The 21740-nt window shown below is 38.7% G+C and overlaps 2 protein-coding genes across 3 annotated transcripts; one reads left to right on the forward strand and one right to left on the reverse strand.

Annotated features, from left to right (window-relative positions):
* Positions 1 to 4566: 4566 nt before the first annotated feature.
* On the reverse strand, positions 4567 to 16514 carry LOC113683814 (calpain-15). The gene is made up of 14 exons (XM_027201092.2): positions 15646 to 16514; positions 14527 to 14783; positions 13913 to 14127; positions 12583 to 12652; positions 12177 to 12290; positions 11627 to 11771; positions 10885 to 10966; positions 10688 to 10813; positions 9667 to 9819; positions 8891 to 9052; positions 8357 to 8526; positions 7755 to 7975; positions 6821 to 6999; positions 4567 to 6455 (listed from the first exon to the last, which is right to left on the reverse strand). Exons 1-14 carry the CDS (start codon positions 16346 to 16348, stop codon positions 6287 to 6289), a joined length of 2766 nt encoding a protein of 921 aa, XP_027056893.2. The 5' UTR covers positions 16349 to 16514; the 3' UTR covers positions 4567 to 6286.
* A 144-nt stretch (positions 16515 to 16658) lies between these two features.
* On the forward strand, positions 16659 to 20827 carry LOC113683813 (sialidase-1). 2 transcript variants are annotated; one of them, XM_027201091.2, is made up of 5 exons: positions 16659 to 16899; positions 18515 to 18915; positions 18999 to 19086; positions 19606 to 19676; positions 19764 to 20827. In XM_027201091.2, the coding sequence occupies exons 1-5, from the start codon at positions 16782 to 16784 to the stop codon at positions 20184 to 20186; spliced, it is 1101 nt and encodes a 366-aa protein (XP_027056892.2). In that variant the 5' UTR covers positions 16659 to 16781; the 3' UTR covers positions 20187 to 20827. The 2 variants fall into 2 exon arrangements, with proteins under 2 accessions (XP_027056892.2, XP_089048826.1); XM_089192700.1 differs by lacking the exon at positions 16659 to 16899 and adding an exon at positions 17540 to 17772.
* The last annotated feature ends 913 nt before the right edge of the window (positions 20828 to 21740 follow it).

The raw sequence follows: 21740 nt of genomic DNA on the forward strand, positions 1-21740 counted from the left end.
GAGACCTGATATGAAGCGAAATTAACGTTGATTAAGTTTTATTTTCAGTTTAAGTTTTAGCGAGAGATGAACAAATATTGACCCTTAATAAAAATCGAACGCATATTGCCATTACAAATCCAACGCTTGAAATAGCCAGGTTCAAATGTGCTCGCGTTAAGGTTGATATCAGAGACAACAGATTAAACAATAAGTAGTTGCGAGGCCTTTGTTTCTTAGCTCCGCCTTGACAAGTTAAAGTCTCCTTCGCAGCCGTTGTTTGGCCTCGTCACACAACGCCCTATACTCCCCGTTAGAGAGTGAGCGCGTTGCGTGACGAGATCAAATAACGGTTGCGAAAGAGAATACGCTATTACTAGTTATTGACGCTAATGTTTTACATATAAACTTTCTATACTATGAAGAATTGCACTAATTTATTCTATAAGAACCTTTATTAGAACGTTCAGATTAACCAAAATTTTAAGAACATACGAAGAACATTGCCTGGGCTAAACATGCCCAGGCTAAACCTCAACCGCAGTGTACATATCTGATTCTCATATATTTATAGTCATTATTCACCACTTGGAATGTTTATTTGGATCTAACATAATGACCAGCTCCCTGTTAGCTTGTTGGCTCAGTTGGTAGAGCGCTGCACCAGTATCGCAAAAGTCATGGGTTCAAATCCCGTACGGGACTGAATTTTTTTCAGGCCTTATTTAAACTACTAGTTCAGTAGCGTTCATGACTATGAGGGTCGCTTCTATATTCAAAGGTAAAAGAATTGTAAAACTGTATCAAACAGGACAATTAACTCACGTTCGAACTGGTGTATTGAAATGCTATACCACACAAGTATAAGAACATGTTAAGGACGTTTTCAGGCTCAAATCGCAAAATTGAAAAAAAAGAACAGGTTCAACCTCAAAATTAGATGTTCTTATTTGAAAAAGGAGTGTTTCTAGTTTCCTGCATGATGTGGCTTATAACCGTACGCGTGTTCCATCATTGGGACATTGCACAACTAATTACAAACGTTTCAGACGTTCATTCGTATAACACGCGATCTTCCCATTCCAAGAATACAGGAATACAGGAGCCTTTTTTTTTTTTTAAATAACTCTATGTTAGCGTATAGAGAATGGTATGTTGCTCACACCAATCAGATCACCGCATCAGGGTATGTATCTCGCACCAATTAGAGCGTCGTTTTGTTCTTTGGTTTGAGAGGTGTTGAAATTTCAACGAAGTACTGGCGGGATTCGTGGAGAGCGGTTCGCAAAATGGAATCATCTTTTAGAATGAGAAATGTTGGCTTTTCTGTGTTTTTAATGTGTATTTTACCGCGCTTTATGAGAAATACGATAATACTGGACAGATGTAAGATATTAGATTACCTATAGTAAACGTGTTACTCATGCTGTGAAAATGGTGGACAGTTGTTCGAGAGAAAATGGAGCTCTGTGCACTGTAGCACGATCTTGGTTATTGTTCCTTCACGACAAGAGTGAGAGGAAAAATTGTGATTCAAATGTCGCGGAATCAAGAGGACTGTATACTTCTTTATTTTCTAAACGCGTTTATTTTCTTCCATCACTCCTGACAATCTGAACATACTAACACTCTAACGATCTAATACCAATCTGCCCTTACAATTCAGTGCTACTTCGTTTTACAGTTCTGGTTGCGAAATAAAGTAATTTTCCCACAATCACGAGTTCAGTAAATTCCCAATCCCAAAGTACTGTAATATACCCTATTTTAGTTGCAATTTCACAATTACACGTTTCTTTCCCTTATTTAGTTCACTGTACGCATGCAAATCAGTGTTGAACTTTGTTTACAACGTTGTGAAATATCATGTCACGAAATCTTCCTATTCGCGTTACAATCAGTCTAGTATTTCGTTACATTGTGTGACAATTTATAACATTAATCATTAATTATAAAGAAATCATTCTCGACATCAAATATTGCTTGAGCTGTTGATGGATCGCACCAAACATTTTGAAGCTTTGGAAGCTTTGTCGCCTCGTGTGACATCGTGTTTGATTGATATGCAATGTTAAGAGGTGTTTTTATTGAACAACGATTTTTCTGCGAAAGATGGCTGAGTTTTACCTTTGGTGGTTTGGTGTTACTCTTGGATCGGGTCTTTCGGTGTCAGAAGTTTGAACAGCTGCAAGTGTGTTGGAAGATGGATTTTGTGTCATCATTGGCTGTTGAGAGAAATTGTTTGGCTGTTTCGAGGGTAATTATGAGAACACTGGACGAATGGAAATGTTTCCGATGCCTGGAGAAAGTGATCTTGTGCGGTAGTTAGATAATGGCGTAATATGTGACTAACACAGTCTACAGACTGTACGATTTTGCGCCACTATCTGCGTCGGTGTATATACTGTAAGTTTTAAGGCGTCAACTAACGGCGTAAAATCTTACGGTATATAATATACCGACTGGAAGAAATTACGCCGTTAGTTACTAGCGTAGAATCTTACATATATACACTACCGACTGAGAGAAATTACGCCGTTAGTTACTGGCGTAAAATCTTACATATAAACACTACCGACTGAAAGAAATTACGCCGTTAGTTACTGGCGTAAAATCTTACATATAAACACTACCAACTGGTAGAAATTACGCCGTTAGTTACTGGCGTAAAATCCTACATGTAAACACGAAAGACTGGAAGAAGTTACGCAGTTAATTACTGGCGTAAAATCTTACATATAGACACTACCGACTGGAAGAATGGTAGATGGTAGATTACTATCAGATGGTAATTTGTTTATTTTTTAAGTACAGCTAGAAAATACAGAAAAATATTAAACGAGAGTCCTATGCGTGACACAACCAGCACACACAATTCCTCCATTAGGATTTAAAATCTCAGACAGCCTCTATTTTTAGGTCCATCGGGTTCTTCACCAACATTACCAACTGCGTAAATATGAAAGCGATCTTAGCAGTACTGAACACTACTCAAGCAGAGGTGAAAATAGGGCGTGTGCGGGATTTAAACCCATGACTTCTGCTATTCCGGTGCAGTGCTCTACCAACCAAGCTGACAAGTCAACTGGGAGCTGGTCATTCTGTTAGTTCCAAATAAACCCGTTAATATATGAAAATCGTATATGTGAACTGCAGATAAAGAAGTGAATGAATATCAGTCTTTTTTGTTGAGAAAATGTTTCCGTGATCTTCTTGATAAGCGTCGGGCTAGTAAAAATTATAATTTTTTACCAGAAGAACAACACTCAGGACGCCGCAAAAGAAAAGATATTTATTTTCGGGGTTACAATGGATAACGAATACTCAACATTTCTTCATACCTTCGTTAGATTGATTCAAAGTGATCAATGCAGGAAGAAGAAGAAAGTTGCCTGACGTTATGTTGTTGCGCAAAGTGACAATGGGTGTGTTCTGATGATGTAGAGATACTTACTAAAGCTTTCCTTTTTTGCATTTGATTTGTGAAGATGATAGCAACTCAATTTTATAATAAGCTTGCCAAGCTGGTAGTTACAAGTCACCACTAAGAAACAAGCGAAATTTGGAATATGTAAAATTCATTTAACATTGAATTTAAAAAAAATTTGCTTATTTTCTTCAAAACAATGTTGTGTCCATTGTTTTTTGTAAGTTTTCCTATTTGCGGCGTTTTCGTGCGTTCAGGCCCGTTTTGTTCTTACTTGCGACATGGGTTGTTTTACGATAACGTCACTGACCGACCCAAATTTTCATCTGAGTTAGTTTATCAAATCCGGTAAACATGATGGATTGTTTTAAATAAAGAACAAAAATAGAATTAAGGAATAAAACGAACTGTGGTTCAAACCGCACTTCGAAAACAGCGGCGATCAAAAATAGACGTGCACCTTTTACTCTTGCCTGGCGGTAAAGTTCAAAGCATATAAAAAACCAAACGTCATATAATTGACAGTGGGAGCCACAAATAAATTACCATAAAGTTTAAATTTTCAGAATATATGGACTGACAGCTAAAATCAGTTCACAAAGCTTGAGACTGGGAGTCTAGCCTTCAAAGTCGCATCTTGATTCTGTCCATCGGTTTAATCTTTTCTATCAATGTCCAGGTTTCATTTCAAACGACAAAGAAAAGTACGTCCATGCTTGATCTTTGATCGGAAATGTTCCGAAAACAAGCCAGTGACAGTTTGCCAACGAACAGCGATGTTTCAGATCGAAAACAATGATTCATTATCACTTGCTGGTCAAGGGAGTAAAGAAGGTAACGCGAAACGGCAAAATGAGGGCTTGTCAAATGGCGATGGAGGTCCAGAGAATTCCTTGGACGGGACAAACGACTATTTTGCCATTCCGACAAGAGGCATGTTTTCTCTTCGGAAAAGGAATTCAATGAAGAAAACCCCTGAAGAACTGGCGATTCGTATGATCATCATTGAACAGACTTTGCAAACAAGGCGAAATGCAATATGCAAGGAAATAGAACGAAAAATGTATATTCAAGGGGCATGTTTAGAAAAGCACCGTCACAATTTGCAAATCACCCATGAACTGATGTCTCGTGGTCTGTTATGGCCATGAACACTAAAGTTAATTTACAAGATGCAATGTATTTGAGGTAATTTTTACCTATGATTTCATAAAATTTTAGAAACAGGTACAGAGATCACCACTATAAGTTTTTACGCAACACAAGGAGTTAGTTAGTATCCGTTTCTCGTTTCGATAATACAGTAATTAAACAATCGTTCTAAACCTAACACGAAAGTGTAAGTTAATCAGTTTGTTTTGAATACGTACATTCTCCGTTGCTTGCCTTCAAATTTGTTTTTAAAACATTTTTGAGATATTTTGAATTGTGAATGTATTGCGACTCTAGCGGGAAATTTCGACATAGACCCTTCTTCCAATACATGAATGAGATTTAGTCATCGTCTGGCGACTAGCGATCGGGGAAAAAGAGAAAAAGAAGAAAGAACATGTTACAGTCTAAATGTTATGCAGACGCACTGAAGTGTAATCCACAATGCGCATTTTCTTTAAAAAATCTTTACGGACCCTATCGAAAGATTTTATTTGGTACACAAATGTAGTAATTAAATATTCAGGGAAAGTACACATTCTAGAACCAACGGTACAAATGATTACGTGAGAGTGATTGCAATTCAGCACAGTTACGTTTTCTTTTCTTGTTGTAGCTTCATCGGAATGAATGAAAAGAAAATAATTTTTCGAAGTATCTGAGCTAGCCTGATCTATTGACCACCCTATCCACTGACCCCATTGTTTACGTTTTTCATTTTAATGTTACCGTTAACCCTCCGGAACCAGATAGCTTAAAATGAGAACAGTATTAAAATCCTGATAAATAGTCCCTGGTTATAGAATGTCGTACGATTAACTTCATCAAACCTTATTCGAAAAGTAAGTGGTAAAATACATTTGGTCCTAACTATATTAATTGCTGTAAGCAACAGAACTTGATGAACCAGAAATCTGTAAGTAAAATGATAAAGTGTAAAATGATGATTCATGAGTTCTGATGATACTATCTATAATAATTATGGTGTTCTCTATAAATTGTGATTGACCTAAAATTTACCTCGATTGTTTGTAATGCAAAAAGGAAAGTTTGGCACCCACATGTTTTTTTCCTGTGTCTCCAAAGATCACTCACCACTCCTTTATAACACCTTTAGAGGGTACTCATTTTCACTATTGCACTATTACGAATTCAATGAAAAATGTATTGCTTTCACCTTAAAAACTACTTAAGAGAAATATTTTTCAGACTCAACTTTTCCCGAAAGAATCGCCTGACCTTTTCGCAGACTTATTCGACCCTGCGCCAAAGGAGAATTAAAAACAATAATATGGAAATAATCCAAATGAAATAGTTTTAGATTGGTATCCTTTTCTTCGCCTTGTGATTGGTGGAGCACAACGTTCTCAACCAATCAGATACACCACTAAACCCAATCGAGACTTGGCCACTCGCCATTTCCTGCGATTGACTCGATTTCCTTTTTTTTTTTTTTTTAATTGAGTTCTAATCGGCGTTCGGTGAAATTTTGTCTTCGTCTTGATTAGCCGTTAGTTTTTAAACATGGGTTTTGAGACGCTCATGGAAATGTTGTTTCACTGTTCATATTCCATCAAGTCATCATCCTGGAGGCCGCAAGATCTCCCAGGTCAGTATTTGCCTTAAAACCATTTCTGTGAACTAATTGCGGTTTGGTTCGTATTACACCTTGTGGCTAGGCCTATTCTTTCGGTTTAGGTTCATAAAACGCGTGAACAAAGCCTTTCGTCATAAGGGTCGCGCGCTATGCAGTCCATATAGTTCAGGTGTCAGTAGTGGATTGTGATGAGCACCATATGCTCCATAACCATTACCAGTAATGACGCGAAAGCTGAGTTTATGGGACACAGCAAAACCGTCTGTTCCTTCCAATTGGGTCAAAAGAATCAGAATTTGCCTGCAAAATAAACAAGGAAGAAAAGTGTCACATTTCGTTTTTGATTTTGACGACACAATATGACTTAAATGGCTGTAAGGTCAAACGAGTCTAACGGCCCATCAGGAGCATAGCTATTACCACTGCACAGGATGCTATTCCACCTCTGATACCCAAGCTGCAGTCTCCCTGGTATTCCGCTGATAGCCTTTGATACTCCACGGCATAGAGGGGCACTGTAAGAGTAAAATGTCTGCCCCAAGTACGAAACACAGAGACTCCAAACAGGATTCGAAACCAGGCCTCTCAATTCAGAGTCTTGCGCATTAATCACATATTGCGGCCCCTCCAAGAGGAATAAGGCGATGGAACAATATATATCTTACTTGTGAAGGGGTGGGACACAGTCGGTGGTCATTAGCACTCCTCTTGATGAAACCACATTGAAGCTCTCTGAGCAGTTACACTCTACTAGCAAGTGGTGATCTGGTCGGCGGTTTTCCGCTACAACAATTAATCCCGCAATCCCTTGTGCCATGTAGTAACATGTGACTCCTTCAATTCCCTACAAGAAAAAAAAATTATGTAACTGCACCTTAGAATATCATTCATTCCTCGCTGTCATTGTTTTTTACAATCATCCTTCTTCTCAGTTTGGCTCACTCTCCACACGTTATCGAAAGTTCAGTCCACCAGAGGGAGAGTTTTTCGAAAAAAAAGATCTTTAGCGTGATTAAAATGGAAAATACCGGCTACGTCAGGGTGAACTGCGCGATCGAAAACATAGAAACCATCAGTTGCATAAACTGAAATTCATCACGGGTCGAGGCAGAGTTTTGCTTTTAAATTTCAACAGTGTGCGAGGGTGAATTGATTGAAAACGATAACGTGACGCCGTTCATGTAAAATGCAAATGAAATTCATCAGATTTGAATTAATAAATTTATCCTCACAAGCAAAGCTAAATTCTGGAAAAGAACTAAGACCATTCAACTGGGGTTTAGCCTACCAGATACTGGTTGAGCGCGGCTAATATCGACTGAGATACGAACCTCATGTTAGGAGCGAGTTTAATTTACGTGACATGGGTCCGTAAATCTCATTTAATCAAATGTTGTGGTACTCCTTTTTTCTGGCTTTGTTTCTCATCAATTGTTTTTATCATTATGCTCCACTTGTAGAATCAATTCGTCAACATAACTTCTTTCCAACAGCTTCTACTAGAGGTTCGAAAAAACCCACGTACAGATATTTGTCATTTGAAGTTAGAATCTTCTTTGAAAGGGTTTTTTACAGGGGTGCTATGAAACCAGCCCCTACCTCGTGCCGTTTGCCTTTTGTCGTAGCCAAATGCAACAGCGAATCAGCCAAAGAGTAATCTGTCATTGGAACCTGGTCTACCATGATAGCGCGGGAGCTGTGAATAGTGAGTACATAACTTGGAAAAAGTTCTTCACCCACTAGTCCTTTCACGAATGATGCTCCCATAGCTTCATTACCACTTGCTTCTACTAACTGCCAATGGTTAAAGGCTGAACAAACTAAAAGAAAATCCACAAAGTAAATTAACTACAAATCAAATCCCGTCGAAGCTTGAGTTTTCTGAGACTTTTTCGCAACGAAAATGTTACATTTATTTTTTAACAACAATTTGTCACTTGTCGTATTTGTCATTTATTTCCTTTTTAACTTTATCAGTTATAAGTAAGTCTATCGCGTGGAGCAGATACATGGAGAAACCTTCCAACTAACCAAACAAACAAACAAACAAACAAAAAATACTTATTGTTGTTTTTTTTCCAAAAGTAACCTCGGACACCTAATAAATGAAAAGTAGGATACTATGGCAGATATAAAATATTTGCAGAAGCGGCACTTAGCTTTATTCATTTTACACATTTACCACGTATGCATATACATACCAATCATATAGGTTCCTTCTTCCAGAATACCGCTACACGATACATTGGACTTCACTTGCCTCTTACTGTGGCAAACGAGTGAAAGAGGCTTGGGATTTGTTGTATCGGAGGATGTACGACACACAATGATTGACAGATCAAGGAGAGCTTTATTACCCTCCGACTTCCCCCTGAAAGTGATCCAACAAGACATGGCTTTAATTTGGAAAAAGGGACGGAAATGGTGGGGAGCGCAAAAGCTGAAAAAGAGAAGGGCGGGATGAAAAAGACTTGCATTTCCCCCCCCCCCCCCCCCCCCCACATTAGCAAACATGTATAAAGGGGAGCAAAGAGGCCTATGCACAAACATACTAGCATCTAAACACTTAAAAGACCAACGTCGCACTATTCTGGGACATTTTTGGGACCTACAAAATTATCTCCGACTTGAACAAAAATTCTGAATACTAGTATCGAAAGATAAACGAAAATCAAAGGAGAGACGGTAAACCAAATGGGAAAAAGATGACAACACATCAAAACGTTCTTATGCACCTCACTCCTTCTTGAAACAAGCAAAAGTCGACTTCAGTTGTGTTAAACACATTCACCAGGGCAATCTTGGCTGGAGGACCAGCAAATGTAGGGAAGCATCCATTGACACGAGCCTCTGCCCAGCCCTTTCTGATCTTACAGACGTCTACACTATCAAAGTACCTGGATATAAAAAAAAACAAAATTACGGTTATAAATGACCCTAGAACGGTTTTCAAATGCTAACAATTCTTGTCGCTAGATGGACATTCCTGGTTTTCAAGTGATGTTTAAACTTGTATATGGGTATAACGCATGACGCCGTCGTAGACCTAAAAGCCATACTGCCATCAGTCCTGGCAGTATGCTTCACTATCTGCCTTCTGGTTTAATTATAAAACAATGAGCGTTTAGCAAAGTGACAAAAAACTGCCACAGCTTGCTTCCGTTATCGGCGACACGAGATGACTTAGAGTATGGCTACTCCTTAATGTCAATATGAGACGTCAGTCTGTAACCCCAGGCAGTTCGCACTTTACACTTACATAGTCCATAGATTTACAAAAGGTCAATTTAGTTATACAATGTTACAGTTGGATTATTTAATTTCTTAACTTTTTTTTTGCTAATTATACTAACACTAACGCCCTTGTAAAAGCTTTAATCGTTTGGAAATGTAACTGTGGAAGTTACGCAATTTAAACTTTTTCTGCACGGAGATTTCCACAAAAACCAATGTATCTTCTCATCTAGTCTGGTAAACATTCCATGCCCAACAAATTTAAAAAGTCACTCACTTCATGAAGTCTTCGAGGGACATCCAAAAGACTCCTTCCTCAGACCCAAGGGCCATCAGATCATATCTTAACTCAGGGTTCCACAAAGAGGACCCATCAGACCAGTCACCAGTCCACGAGAAGCGACCCCAGGGGTTTCGAAGACGAACGAGTCTGCAATTACAGCATTGGTCATAATTTCAGCCTTACGTACTAGTCAATACAAAGAATACGATGTCAATGGGATTTGTTTTCACTGAGACGAATAGTTGATTGGTAAGAGGTAAAAATATTTGTTTGAGCGGAGATTTAGGCGCGAGAGGATGTTCTTGTCTAATCTTTTTGCTTAATTGTATTGTTTCGATTATATATAGTTTCCCTGGAATAACACGCTTGTGTGCCGTTGAGATAATTTTCTTTTATTTCTAACAAATATCGTATATATCATTTAGCTGCAAAAGAATATTACTAAACAGTTTCAATGAACTAATTCATATTAAATTACAGGGCCGAAAAATACCAAAGAAAGCGAAAATAAACCGTGGAAAGCTTGTATGTGAACTGGCCTCCCATAATTGTCTCAAAACAATCAAGTTAACAGATATGTTATAATGTAATTGTCAGTAGTTTGAAGTAAGTCCTTAAACAACTGGAATCTGTTTAGTTATTTGTCGCGAGCGTGGAAAAAACCCGCTTATTTCAAAGCGAAGATTCGACCCTGAGAGATTCTTGTCTCGTAAAAAAAACTCGCAATCTTCCTAATTTATCGGTAATTTAGTGTTAACAACAGAGTTGGAAACGTTAATTAGCTACCGTAAAGAGTTTAAAGGTTAACGTTTTGCGCCTTAGCCCTTCGTCTCGAAACGTCAGCCTTTTAACTCTCTACGGTGGCTAATTTACTTTTTCAACTCAGTTGTTAACACTAAATTACCTGCTATACTCTCCCACCGCGCAGCACCACAGTTTCTTTAGAAACTTACCCCCTTTATTCCCTAATTTATTGACACACACGGATCTTTGCAGATCCTGGTACAGACCTTACCTTACGCCATGAACATCCTTAACATCAAGCACTGAGTAAGCATGATGAGTTTGCAAGCCAACCGCTGCAAAAAGATCTTCTTCTTCTGGCTTTGTGTCTCCACCACAAGAGGCACCCATTAGAAACCTGTAAGTTGAAATGCAACGCTGCAAGAACATTTGTGTCATGAAAAGAGTACGAAACCTTTGCACACATACCCTGCACTCCTGCAGCTCAGAAGCTGTGCCCAAATCATGTCTTTATCAATAGCCTCTGCATCACTTGTAGGGTTTTGAGGCTCTGTGTTAAAAACAACCATGACCAGTAACACATTAGAGCGCTTTTCGATTGAGTAGCGTAAAACCAAAACCAAAACCAAAGTAATCCTAATGGCCGATCAGAATAAGGGAAAGTACCCTTTGGAGCCAATGAAAACCCGAGTAAAAAACAAGAAAACTGCCCAAAGCGTGGATAAACGCGGGCAACTAAGTCGTGATTGGTTTTAGCTTCGCATCTTATTAGCTGAGAGAATGGCGCGAGTTTTCTGGACCAATCACAGAGCGAGGTAAAGCAAAACCAATGCAATCAAGAATTACCTATGACACTCACTTCTAAATTTCTTTAAAAAACCTGAAATTCTCCATATTGACTGCACTTAGTAACCACTGTAATAATACTACATTCAGTCACCATGAGCACAAATTGAAAGACGTACAAAACGTGTACAGCCACCTACTTGCAAACTTTCCAAAAACTATGCAATTTTTAATCTAATTGGCCCAAAAGCTTGAACTCAGTGGGGGTAATTTTTTGCAAGTTATGTAGTGAGCTGATGGCCATTGAAAAGAAAGAAATATTGCTGAAACTGAATATTTTCTTCACTCCCATTGCTTGCCCTCTTGAAAATGCACTGATAATGCGAGAAAGGTATCTTATTAGTCACAACTGAATGAGTCTTACCATGCAGCACAAAACTCTCACAAGGTGCACCTGTCAAAGTTTGCAGGCCTTCAATGCAGCGTCCAGCAGTGAGAGCCTGATAACAACCATGCAGTTTGGCCATGGCCTTCTCAATCAATGGTACCCATAATTGCTGTCGGCGGGCCTACAATAGAAAAACAGTTTTTAAACATTTTTTGGAATTTTTTATTTACACTTCACTGAAATTCCCACATAAACAACGTCTTAAATGCTTTTTAGATATCTTCCCTGAGCCAAATCTAATACAGGTTTGTAACTCTTCAAATGAAACTGGCAGATCTACATTTACTGGGCCATAAGTAGAAAGGGAAGTGTAGGAGTATGTTCATCACAGGTTACCACCATGCAATTTATCTATAGCCCGTATGCAAATCACTGGTGCCCAAGCAGGTGCTGCAGGGCAAAGTACCTTGCCTAACAATATAACACAACCCTGAGTAAGGCTACAACCCAGACTTCTTGAGCTGAACTCCACAGTACAAACAATACAAGTCAGTAAGGACTTTGCACTGCTTGCTTTGGATTATACCTGTGAATAAACTGGTTGTCCATGGTGATCACAAGGTAGTAAGTCATCAACCAAGATTATTGTCCATTTTCCATCTTTGCAAAGCCGAACTTGGTAAGCTCCCTCTTTATTGATCTAGACAAAAATGATATGACACATGAACAAGGTTGTGCTTAACAGAGGGAAGTAAGTTAAATTTTCAAATCCAGCTGCATTTGTTTTTCAGTTCACGTGGGTTTAAAAGTTTACCCAGTTAGATTGTTGCTTTCATTCTTTCCAGGCTGCTTCTAAATCTGTTGCCAATAAACAAGGTCTAAATGAGGAATTTGGTTGAATAGCATGTATATTGTGTCATGGCGTGCTGGTAATGGCATGCTGGTAATGGAAGCAAAGATTCTACTTGTGTAAAACTGTTTTGTCTGTGTACCTCTCTTGTTATCAAAATCTTTTCCAAAAGTTCTGGTCTTTCACCTAAAACAGCCATTGCACTTAAAAACCTGCAAACATTGGCAAATGATAAAATTGTCAAAAAAGCTTCAATGGAATAGTGATAAAATTATTTCAAACAATGTGGCATAATAAATACATATGCGCTATTAACCAAGCGTGAGGTCAGGATGGCTGAAAAAAACTTGCCCAGTTGAGTTGCCAACTAGAACACACGATGCAATTCATCTTGCCCACAAGTGATGCCAGCCATATAATAAATGTCACATATCAAATTATTGGAGAGGAATGAAAATTATATTTCCATTTTGATCTTGTTACTTCACTGTCAGTGCACTTTCCATGTATTCCTTCAAGTTCTCTCTAAACAACTTCCAGCCATTTACAGTAGTAAGTCTCCTCTTATTCTACATACTCCTATCCTAGCTGTCTTGAAGATCCAGATCTTAAAATTGCTGAATTGTCCCAGAGATTCCCAGGCATTAAAGTGGGATGTGTTGATTGATACATTGTATCTATAATCACTCTGACTGGTTTTACATGGAAAATAATAAATTTAATGCTGACACCTAAAAGTACATGATGAAATTGATAAATAAAGACATTAAAAAAGGGTCAACAACACAATACATTAAGCGCAGTCACCCATCCACAAGGCCTAACAAGTATGTAACCAATTTCCATATGAATCGATACAATGACATTTAAGCAAATTTTTAATGTGGTCTGCCACAAGCATCCCACATAATGAACCACAAATATAATCCTCACACCAATTCTAAGCTTACAAAAACCCCAGAAATCTTCCTTTCTTGCTTAAACTTCTCTACAATTAATTCCCATTGAAACAATTATTTCTAATGGCCTAAATCCTAGAGGGTAGGGAAGTTTTTTAAAAATTATTGTAATCAGCTTTGTAATCAAATTTTAATCAGAAGCCTGGAGAACTACTGCGAGATTATATTTATTATCAATTTCAAAAGTTCATGATGTTTTTAATTGGTTGCTACTATTTCTTTTCCTTTTAATTTCACCTTACAAAACAAATAAGCTTCTATGTATTTTCAATCAATTCCAAAAAGTACCCTTCCCCCCCCCCCCAGAAAAAAAATACCAAAAAATTCTCAAATTGAATGTATGTAACTGTAGTTTGGTCATGATCAGCCAAAATATAGAGCAAAAATCTTAAGAAAAACTCCCACTTTTTATGTGTTTTAACTTTGAATTCTCTATTTACCAATTAGGCAGGGGAACTCATCAAGTTTTCTTTTATTGGATGAAAGGGTAATACATGCAAATATTAAACTTACCAGCAGTCACCCAGAACTCCTTGCATGATGTCATCTGGCCTAGGATTACGGAATACAGCCAAAGGAATTGATGTTGTACCATGCCCTCCTCTAAATGCCTTGATGTTTTCAGGTCGTCGCCAATCTGTCACACGAGGGTGTTCAGAATGGCGTGGCTCAAAGTATAGAGACTTATCAGTGGGTGGGAAGGAGTCATCAACAAATTCAATTTTGGTCTGAAAAGTTAATATGAACAAATAATAATAACAATTAAATTTTGGACACACAGTAACTTCTTAGTTAAATAGGAAAGAAAGAGAAAACTGTTTCTGTTCGAATGTGCAGCATCCACCTGCATCCAAGCAATACTGTTATTGAGACTAAGAGATCTAACTTTCCCTAGTGCTATATGTCATTAATACTAGTAAGCTTTACACACTTTAATGTGCTCATTAGCTAAAGCAAGGCAGAGGTTAAAAGTAAGAAGATTCTGCACCAGAGTCCTACCAATATTTGAAGGCGAGCTAGTTTGTTGTATTGTGACTTTCATATGTTTATCTGTTAAGTTTTTGGTAAAGAGTGGTTCGTATGCATTCTTTGTAGACACCCCTATTGTCAATTACAGTTACACATACACTTTTACAATACTGCACAATATTGATCCATTGTTCTTTAGCTTGTTTCTCATCCCGAATTCTCCTGGACTCAGAATTAATACTCTGTTGACGCTGCATTGCTTTCCTTGGACTAGCCGTGGGTGATGCCTGTTGGATCTCTCCATCATCTACAGCAAGATCATTTTTGGCACCACAAGCACTGCACACCGCAGTGTTAATTGGGTTAACCAGAGTGCATGCTGTGCATGACCAACCAGAATCTACCGCACCAGGGCCTTCAAAGGGAATTTATACACATGCATTTAACATTTGTTACCATCACTTACAAAAATGAAAAAAAAATTTATCAAAGACAATGTTTTGGAACAAAACAATAACTGATTAAGAGTTGTTGTGATAACAACAACCCCAAAAAGTAACTTAGCTGACTACATCAAACAGGAAGAGTTACATGTAACTGTTATTAAGGTTTAATGATTAAATCTAATTCCTTTGAGTCTGTATGCCAGTTACTTCTGGAGCTTATCCCCACAGGGACACCATGCGTGACTTTCAGTTCATTCTTTAAAGTGACTGGTAAGACCAATAGCATATTCTTGGTTTGTGGGTTCTCCCTTTCTGATCCTGCTTAAATTTTTTTTATACCTTGTTTCTGTTGTAAATTCAGGGTGCTGATACTAGATCAACATTGATAGTAAACATTTTTTTAAAATAAGAATTGATGTCTCTGTCAGATGGCTAGTTAAAAGATCCCATTGTTAGTTAAACATGTGGTTTTGTTCTCCTTACTGGCATTGAAACTGTTTTCCTGAAAAGTTTCAAAATTGATATGTAAGATTCAAAATTGAAGGCTTTTGGACACTGAAGATTTGTCCACTTCGGCCAAAATTTGTCAAGCCACAACAAACCATTTGTACTTGTAAAATGTTGGTAATGACAGAAAAATTTGCCTTAATAAACAACCTTTTTTGCTAGTGCTGAAAAGTCCTAGGTGAGTATTTGATTGATTGATTGATGGATTGATTGACAGGCATATTTCATTCCTTCCAGGCAAGGGTCCGAGTACATTGATAGAATGGTATTAAATCTTCCTTTCAAGAAGCTATGGGAACAAAGTAGTCATTTTGCCCTTAGTACCTGTTGAGTCAGTATCTTCTCTCAAAGTGCTGGGTTTAGCCTCAACTCCACGATCACTTCCGCAAACTGCACAAACTGAATTAGAACCTTCGTTGACAAACGTACACTGGGAACAACCCCAGTTGTCTGTAAGAGGGCCTTTAGAAACTGAAGGAATGGAAGATTTAGGGAATGGTCGTGGTTTAAAACCCTCTTCCGGGCAAGGTGAATGGCAAACTGTACAGTGAACTCCGACATTGTCATATAACAAACTTTGGCAATTAGGACATTTCAAACCTTCTGAACTTTGCTGAGCAATAGTTGGATGTAATTCAAGCGACAGATTGGGATAAATTCTTTGACTTGAAGAGGTCCCTTCACTTTCTGAAGCTTTCACAGAATTGGAAACAAAGATAGAAGGTTCGAACTGGCAAGCAGAACAGACAGATCTATTCCACGGATTCGTTAAAGTGCATTGAGGGCATGTCCATTGTTTACCATTGTTATCAGCATTTCGAGCAACCCCCTTATCCGATCCACAGCTATTACAAAGAACTAAAGTTTGTGGATTACGAGAGCCACAAACTCGACAAGTCCATGTCGCGGTGGATTGTTTACGATGGCCACAAGCGGAGCAGGTGGAATTTCTGCCTGGGTTTATCAAGGTGCACTGCTTACATGTCCACTGTTGTTCCAAAGAAAACTTCGCTCCCATCTCTTCCATTTGTGGGTTTAACGCAATCTAAGCTACACGATCGATCACAAATATGGACTACACATCATCACGAAGACTTGTATTTGATATCACAAACTACATACACGGTAAATCTACCTAAAAATTTTATGTGTTTTCTATAAATAGCACTAATAGAGCTTGGTCAGCAGTGATTGGGTCAGGAGCTAAAATTTTTCCCGAGTGGGGTACCGTCGGGTATTTGTCTTGGCCGATTTGTTTAACTTACGGAAAAAAATAAAAAAGGGATTTAATGTATATTACCTGTTTTTTTCTTTCTTTTTTCTAGGTGGAGTGGTTAGTTTCCAATTTTAGGTAAGTGTTACCGAACGAATCAAGAGGCCACAAACGAATTTTTTCACCTTCTCCCATGCAATATTTTTGTAACAACTGAAAACGAGGCTTACTTTTACCGGAAGTCAGTATGGCAGGTTATATTTTTCCATCACTCTTGTTCTACTCTTTCGGTTTCCTACTAGAGGGGATTCCACGCGGCAGTTCTGAGCCTTCAATCGACTTTCAGGTGACTCTGTGGAAGCAAGGTAAATAACTTGATTTGATTCAAATCTCCCTTGACAATCCTTGCCTGACTGCACTTGTTAACCCTCGTGACAGGTCGTCCGTCTCGAAACAGTTAACCCAAGTTATTTCCCTTTTCCATTTTCGAAATTTGTCATCAGTTTTAAAATTTAACCCTGTCAACCCAAAGCTACCTATCTTTCCCATTTCTATTTTTCTTTTCCATATTTCGCACTGAGTTTTGCTCGAAACCAAAACCGCTCATGATCTATCAGTTGGCCTCACAAAGATTCAATGTTCCTGAATTCAGATTTTTTGAAAGTACATTTTCTCAGCCCTTTAATACTTTTGATTCGATCATATTTTGAACTCTCTGTACCTTTTCGTGGAGTCTCTAAAAGGTAAATTTCCTGAAGAGCACAAACATGTTGCGTGACACGATGAGACTAACAGGGCTGGTAAGAGTCATGACATGACAGTCATGCGATCACTCCCACCGATCATCTCGTTTGGGCCAAAGCAGCCCAGCAAATATTTACTTAGCCTAGTAGCAGGGAGCGATGCGAGCATAGGAGAGCTTTGCGAGGGCTGGGTTCGCGAACACATCTGCGCATGTGCAAACGTTGCAACGACCATATAAAGGAAGGATAACGCTATCTAACTGATGAATCGCTATCCGGCGGATGTATGCTAACAAACGTACTGCGCTATAGAGATTTGTGCAGAGGATAGGGATATCCACATTACGAACAAGCGGAGACAGGTTGGTGTTTTCAGACTGATGGAACCAAATTGTCTCATACGAGCGAAAAACAATAACACAAGCTGGAAAGTCACAGTGATTGAAAACACAGTGATTGAAAAGCGTATACCCTTTCTGGTCAGGCTCACAACAAGTCAGTAAGTCAATAGGATAACTGTACATGAATAAGCTTTGAGTTCAAAAAAGTATCAAGTTTTCCTTCTTCCAGCTTTTTTTACTTTTACGCATTCCTTGAATGTTTCAATTTTTCTCGCGTGACAGAAGAAAAATATAGTAGAACGAAGGATAGAATTTTTCGTAGCGTGACTCCTCAATCGCGTACAACACCTCATATCGCAATAATGCTTCCTCTCGAGCGCCTGCTGCGCACACTCAGACGCTGTTATCAAGCATCGAAGGGAACGACATTATAACCAGGCTTATATTCTGTATCAATTATGTAAACACAGATTACTTATATCTATTTGTTTTGCCCTGATAAACCTCAATCGTTGAGGTTTGTTGTGGATTTTATTCTCTCTAATCCAAGTGGTTATTTATTTCATACATAATGAGATCTATACTGTGAAGTACTATTGTTCGTGTCTCTGATTGAAAGAGTCGTTTACTTTCCATCTTTGCCTGTCAGTTTGAGAAAAATATCAGGATGTTTGAAGTAAAAACATCATACCATGTAAAAGTGCTTGAATTTATTCACTCGTCGATAGATCGAAAAACTCACTCGTTCGTTATTTTGATGCATTGACACTTTTATGAAAATCGTTCGTGCGCACTTTCCTTGGAATAATCTCTACTTTTCTACAGTGGAATTCACTACTGACAAATCTCAAAGACTTTATCGTGCATACATGAACCCTTTTTCGTTCTGATTTCAGGCGATCTTGGGGTGAACACGTATCGTATTCCCATTCTGAAATCTCTGCCTGATGGATCCCTCATCGCGTTATCTGAGGGAAGGAAGTACAACTCTGCAGACGTGGGACCAAAATTCCTGGCAATGCGCCGTTCAACTGATCAAGGATTGACATGGAGTAACACAACGTTCATTGAGGATGATGGTGAAGACCCTGATGGCCTCAATCTCGGCACCGTTTTTGTAGACGAAGAGAAAAATCGAGTTTTTGTCATATTTTCCCATTGTGCGACCAAATGTGTTTATCACACCACGTTTCTGATCAGCAGTGATGATTTTGGGCTGACTTGGACAAACCCATCAAACCTGTCGAATCAGATTGGATCGTCTGTGTTTCTACCGGGACCGGGTTTTGGTATTCAGGTATTACCTTGTCGAGTCAGTTTATATTACTAAATTACCCTTGCCACATCTTATTATTATCTAACACTCGAGCTCTCATTTAGAAAAAGAAAGATCCTCACAAGGGACGGCTTATCACGTGTGGTCATTCTCATCCTGGTCATGATGGTGTCTTCTGCATTGTTAGCGACGGTAAGCACGGTAGTTAAAATTGCATGTTCAATTGCATGCATAAATTGTATGTTCTTTGATTGGTGAAGAAAACTCGTGTCACTCTCTTATCCAGTCAGATGCAAAACCAAATCAATGCCGACTTGGTAATTGGTTATTATTTGGTCTTTCTGATATGGCACGTGGTTGCGGCAGATGGCTTGTAGTTTCATCGAGATGCAATGGAAATTAAAACAAATTGATCTGATTTTTTATATTTAGATCCAGTCAATTTATCGTTATATTAAGAAAACTCAAGTAACTGACCACATTGACTTAAACTAAAATATTTTTGGAATGAAGGAATGACTAAATCACAGACTGAGATAATAGTCATAATAGTGGATTGAATTAATAACAGACAAACTGGTTGAATCATCTTAGTTTCAAATGTCAATTTAGCGGCATTCTCCTCCCTTTTCTTCAAATTCTCGTTGTGTTCGCCACGATACGCGCGCGGTCGATTTTGCTGTTTATTCTTATTACTCATCTCTATTTCAGATCATGGAACAAGCTGGAGGGTTGCCGGGTATATTCTTCAGCAAGGTTCATTTGAGCCGGATGAATCTCAGGTATGACAGCAATCTCCGCTTACCTTTGGCTCCTAGGCGCGTTTTTGAGGTGATTGACAATGATTATGCATTCTCCCTTCTCGACAGCTTATAGAGCTTTACGACGGCAACCTACTGATGACTTCACGAAACCAAGATAATTTCCATTGCCATTGTCGCATCATGTCCAAGAGTTACGATGGCGGGGAATCATTTGCGCATTCTGACATCTACTTCGATGAAGCGTTGTTAGACCCGGTAGTTGCTGCCAGCTTACTTCGTTACAGGAACACGGTTTACTTTTCGAATCCGGCCAGTAAGCTTTTCCGAATTAATATGACCGTCCGCTGGAGTGAGGACAATGGCGAATCATGGGTGGGGTCCCTCGGAGTGTGGAAGGGTCCAAGTGGGTACTCCTGCCTGACTACCATCCCTGGAACGCAAGCAAACAACACCTTCATTGGCATGGTGTTTGAAAAAGGAGTTACTCGCTACTATGAGAGCATAGCCTTTGTTAGATTACGGTTGTGAAACACTGATCGAACAATTACATCAGCACCCTGACATTTTTTTTTTTTGGAATTTTTTTCAGGGTCGCACTCCTAGTATCAATTATAAAATTTTATAACGACATTATCTCTGTGATTTTTTTTCAACCTAAGGCTAAGAGGTTGGTTTCAAAATTAATTAAAACGATTCTGTCATCGAGACCATTTTAAAACCTTGTGGCGTAACTCGCAGTTAAGCCCCATTCCTCGAAACCAATTTTGTAGCTCATCAAGGCAAGGAAATATTGTTTTGACCATTTGATCGTGCGTTTGTGGTTCTGTTAGTGTGTGCGTCTGTAGAAGATGCAAAGGAAGATTGACGAGTTTCGCAATGATATACTTTATACAAAAAAGGAAATGTGAAGCAACTGGTGGATTAGTTGTGATAACTAGGGAGTATCATTTAGCCGACTGGAACAAGTCGACTTTTTGTTTTAAGGCACACTCGTGACTCAACAGAGGAGGATCAAAAAAAGGGATTTGGCGATACATTCAATAACAATTATAGCCCATTAAGTGCTAGTTTCGTATTCGCATGACAAAAACTAGAAAAAAACATAACAGCCTAACGTAAAAATTTTGACTTCAAAAAGACAGTCAGTCCAATAAACTGCTTGAATATTATGAAAACTCCATTAATCAGTAGAATGTGCCCCTACAACCACCTCCCTACCTACTAATAGTCTGTCTCCCACCCCTCCCTGTGTACCGATAAACTGCATCCCACCCCTTCCTGAGTATTTATGGTCCGTCTTCCCCCACTGATAGTCAATAAAATGGTCAGCAAGCGCCACTTAGCGCGGTCGCCAAAAGCTCAAAATCCAGGCCTCGACGGGGTTCGAAACCGTTCTGTCGCGCTTTGTAATAATCGTCACACTGTCATATTTGCCGCACTTTGTAATGATATCCTTGTTAATCACTGTCTCAATCATCATCTTTATTATTATTGTAATCACTATTATTGTTACTATGATTATTATTATTATTATTAATATCACTTCCGTCATTGACGAGGATGATGGTTATAATTTGGTCTGTTCGTCCTTCGACATTCTATACCAAGTTTATTAAAAAGTGCGTCAATTTTAAAACTATAAGTGCGACGATTATCACAAGGTGCTTCCCCACAGCCCGTGCCAACCAGATACTTGCTGGGCGCTATGAGGCCACACGTCCCATTCGTTAAACTGGAAATTCTGGTAAGGTCTACGATAGCTTTGATACCGGGGTCGTTCTTGCTTGCCAATCATGACGAATGGTGTTCTGTAAATTAGTTTCCTAATGCAAATGTTAGCTAGTCTACTGCAAACGCTTTGTTAAACACAGAGTAGGATTTTTCTTTTGTTGACGGTTTTGAAAGCCTTCAGGGTTCTCTTACAAAACTTATGATTCCATCGTTGACGTTTGATTCTAATACATTCAGTCAAGTATGTCTACGTCATTGATGCATATCTCAAGCCTAATACTCTTTTCCCGTATACTATTTCACTTACTCGGCAATCTATGATGTTGCCGCTCCGGCATGGTCTGTCATTAC

Source organism: Pocillopora damicornis, chromosome 13 (genome assembly GCF_964200805.1).
Source record: "Pocillopora damicornis chromosome 13, jaPocDami1.2, whole genome shotgun sequence".
In the NCBI taxonomy this organism is placed as follows: domain Eukaryota; kingdom Metazoa; phylum Cnidaria; class Anthozoa; order Scleractinia; family Pocilloporidae; genus Pocillopora; species Pocillopora damicornis.

Excerpts from the sequence above, each read along its gene's own strand:
- LOC113683814 (XM_027201092.2), bottom strand. The coding sequence starts at position 16,348 with ATGGAAGAGATGGGAGCGAAGTTTTCTTTGGAACAACAGTGGACATGT. Across the intron at positions 12,653-13,912 it reads GGAGTTCTGGGTGACTGCTG|GTTTTTAAGTGCAATGGCTG; the intron begins GTAAGTTTAATA and ends CAATGTTTGCAG. Across the intron at positions 10,814-10,884 it reads CTGAGCTGCAGGAGTGCAGG|GTTTCTAATGGGTGCCTCTT; the intron begins GTATGTGTGCAA and ends TTCAACTTACAG.
- LOC113683813 (XM_027201091.2), top strand. The coding sequence starts at position 16,782 with ATGGCAGGTTATATTTTTCCATCACTCTTGTTCTACTCTTTCGGTTTC. Across the intron at positions 18,916-18,998 it reads GACCGGGTTTTGGTATTCAG|AAAAAGAAAGATCCTCACAA; the intron begins GTATTACCTTGT and ends GCTCTCATTTAG. Across the intron at positions 19,087-19,605 it reads CTTCTGCATTGTTAGCGACG|ATCATGGAACAAGCTGGAGG; the intron begins GTAAGCACGGTA and ends TCTCTATTTCAG.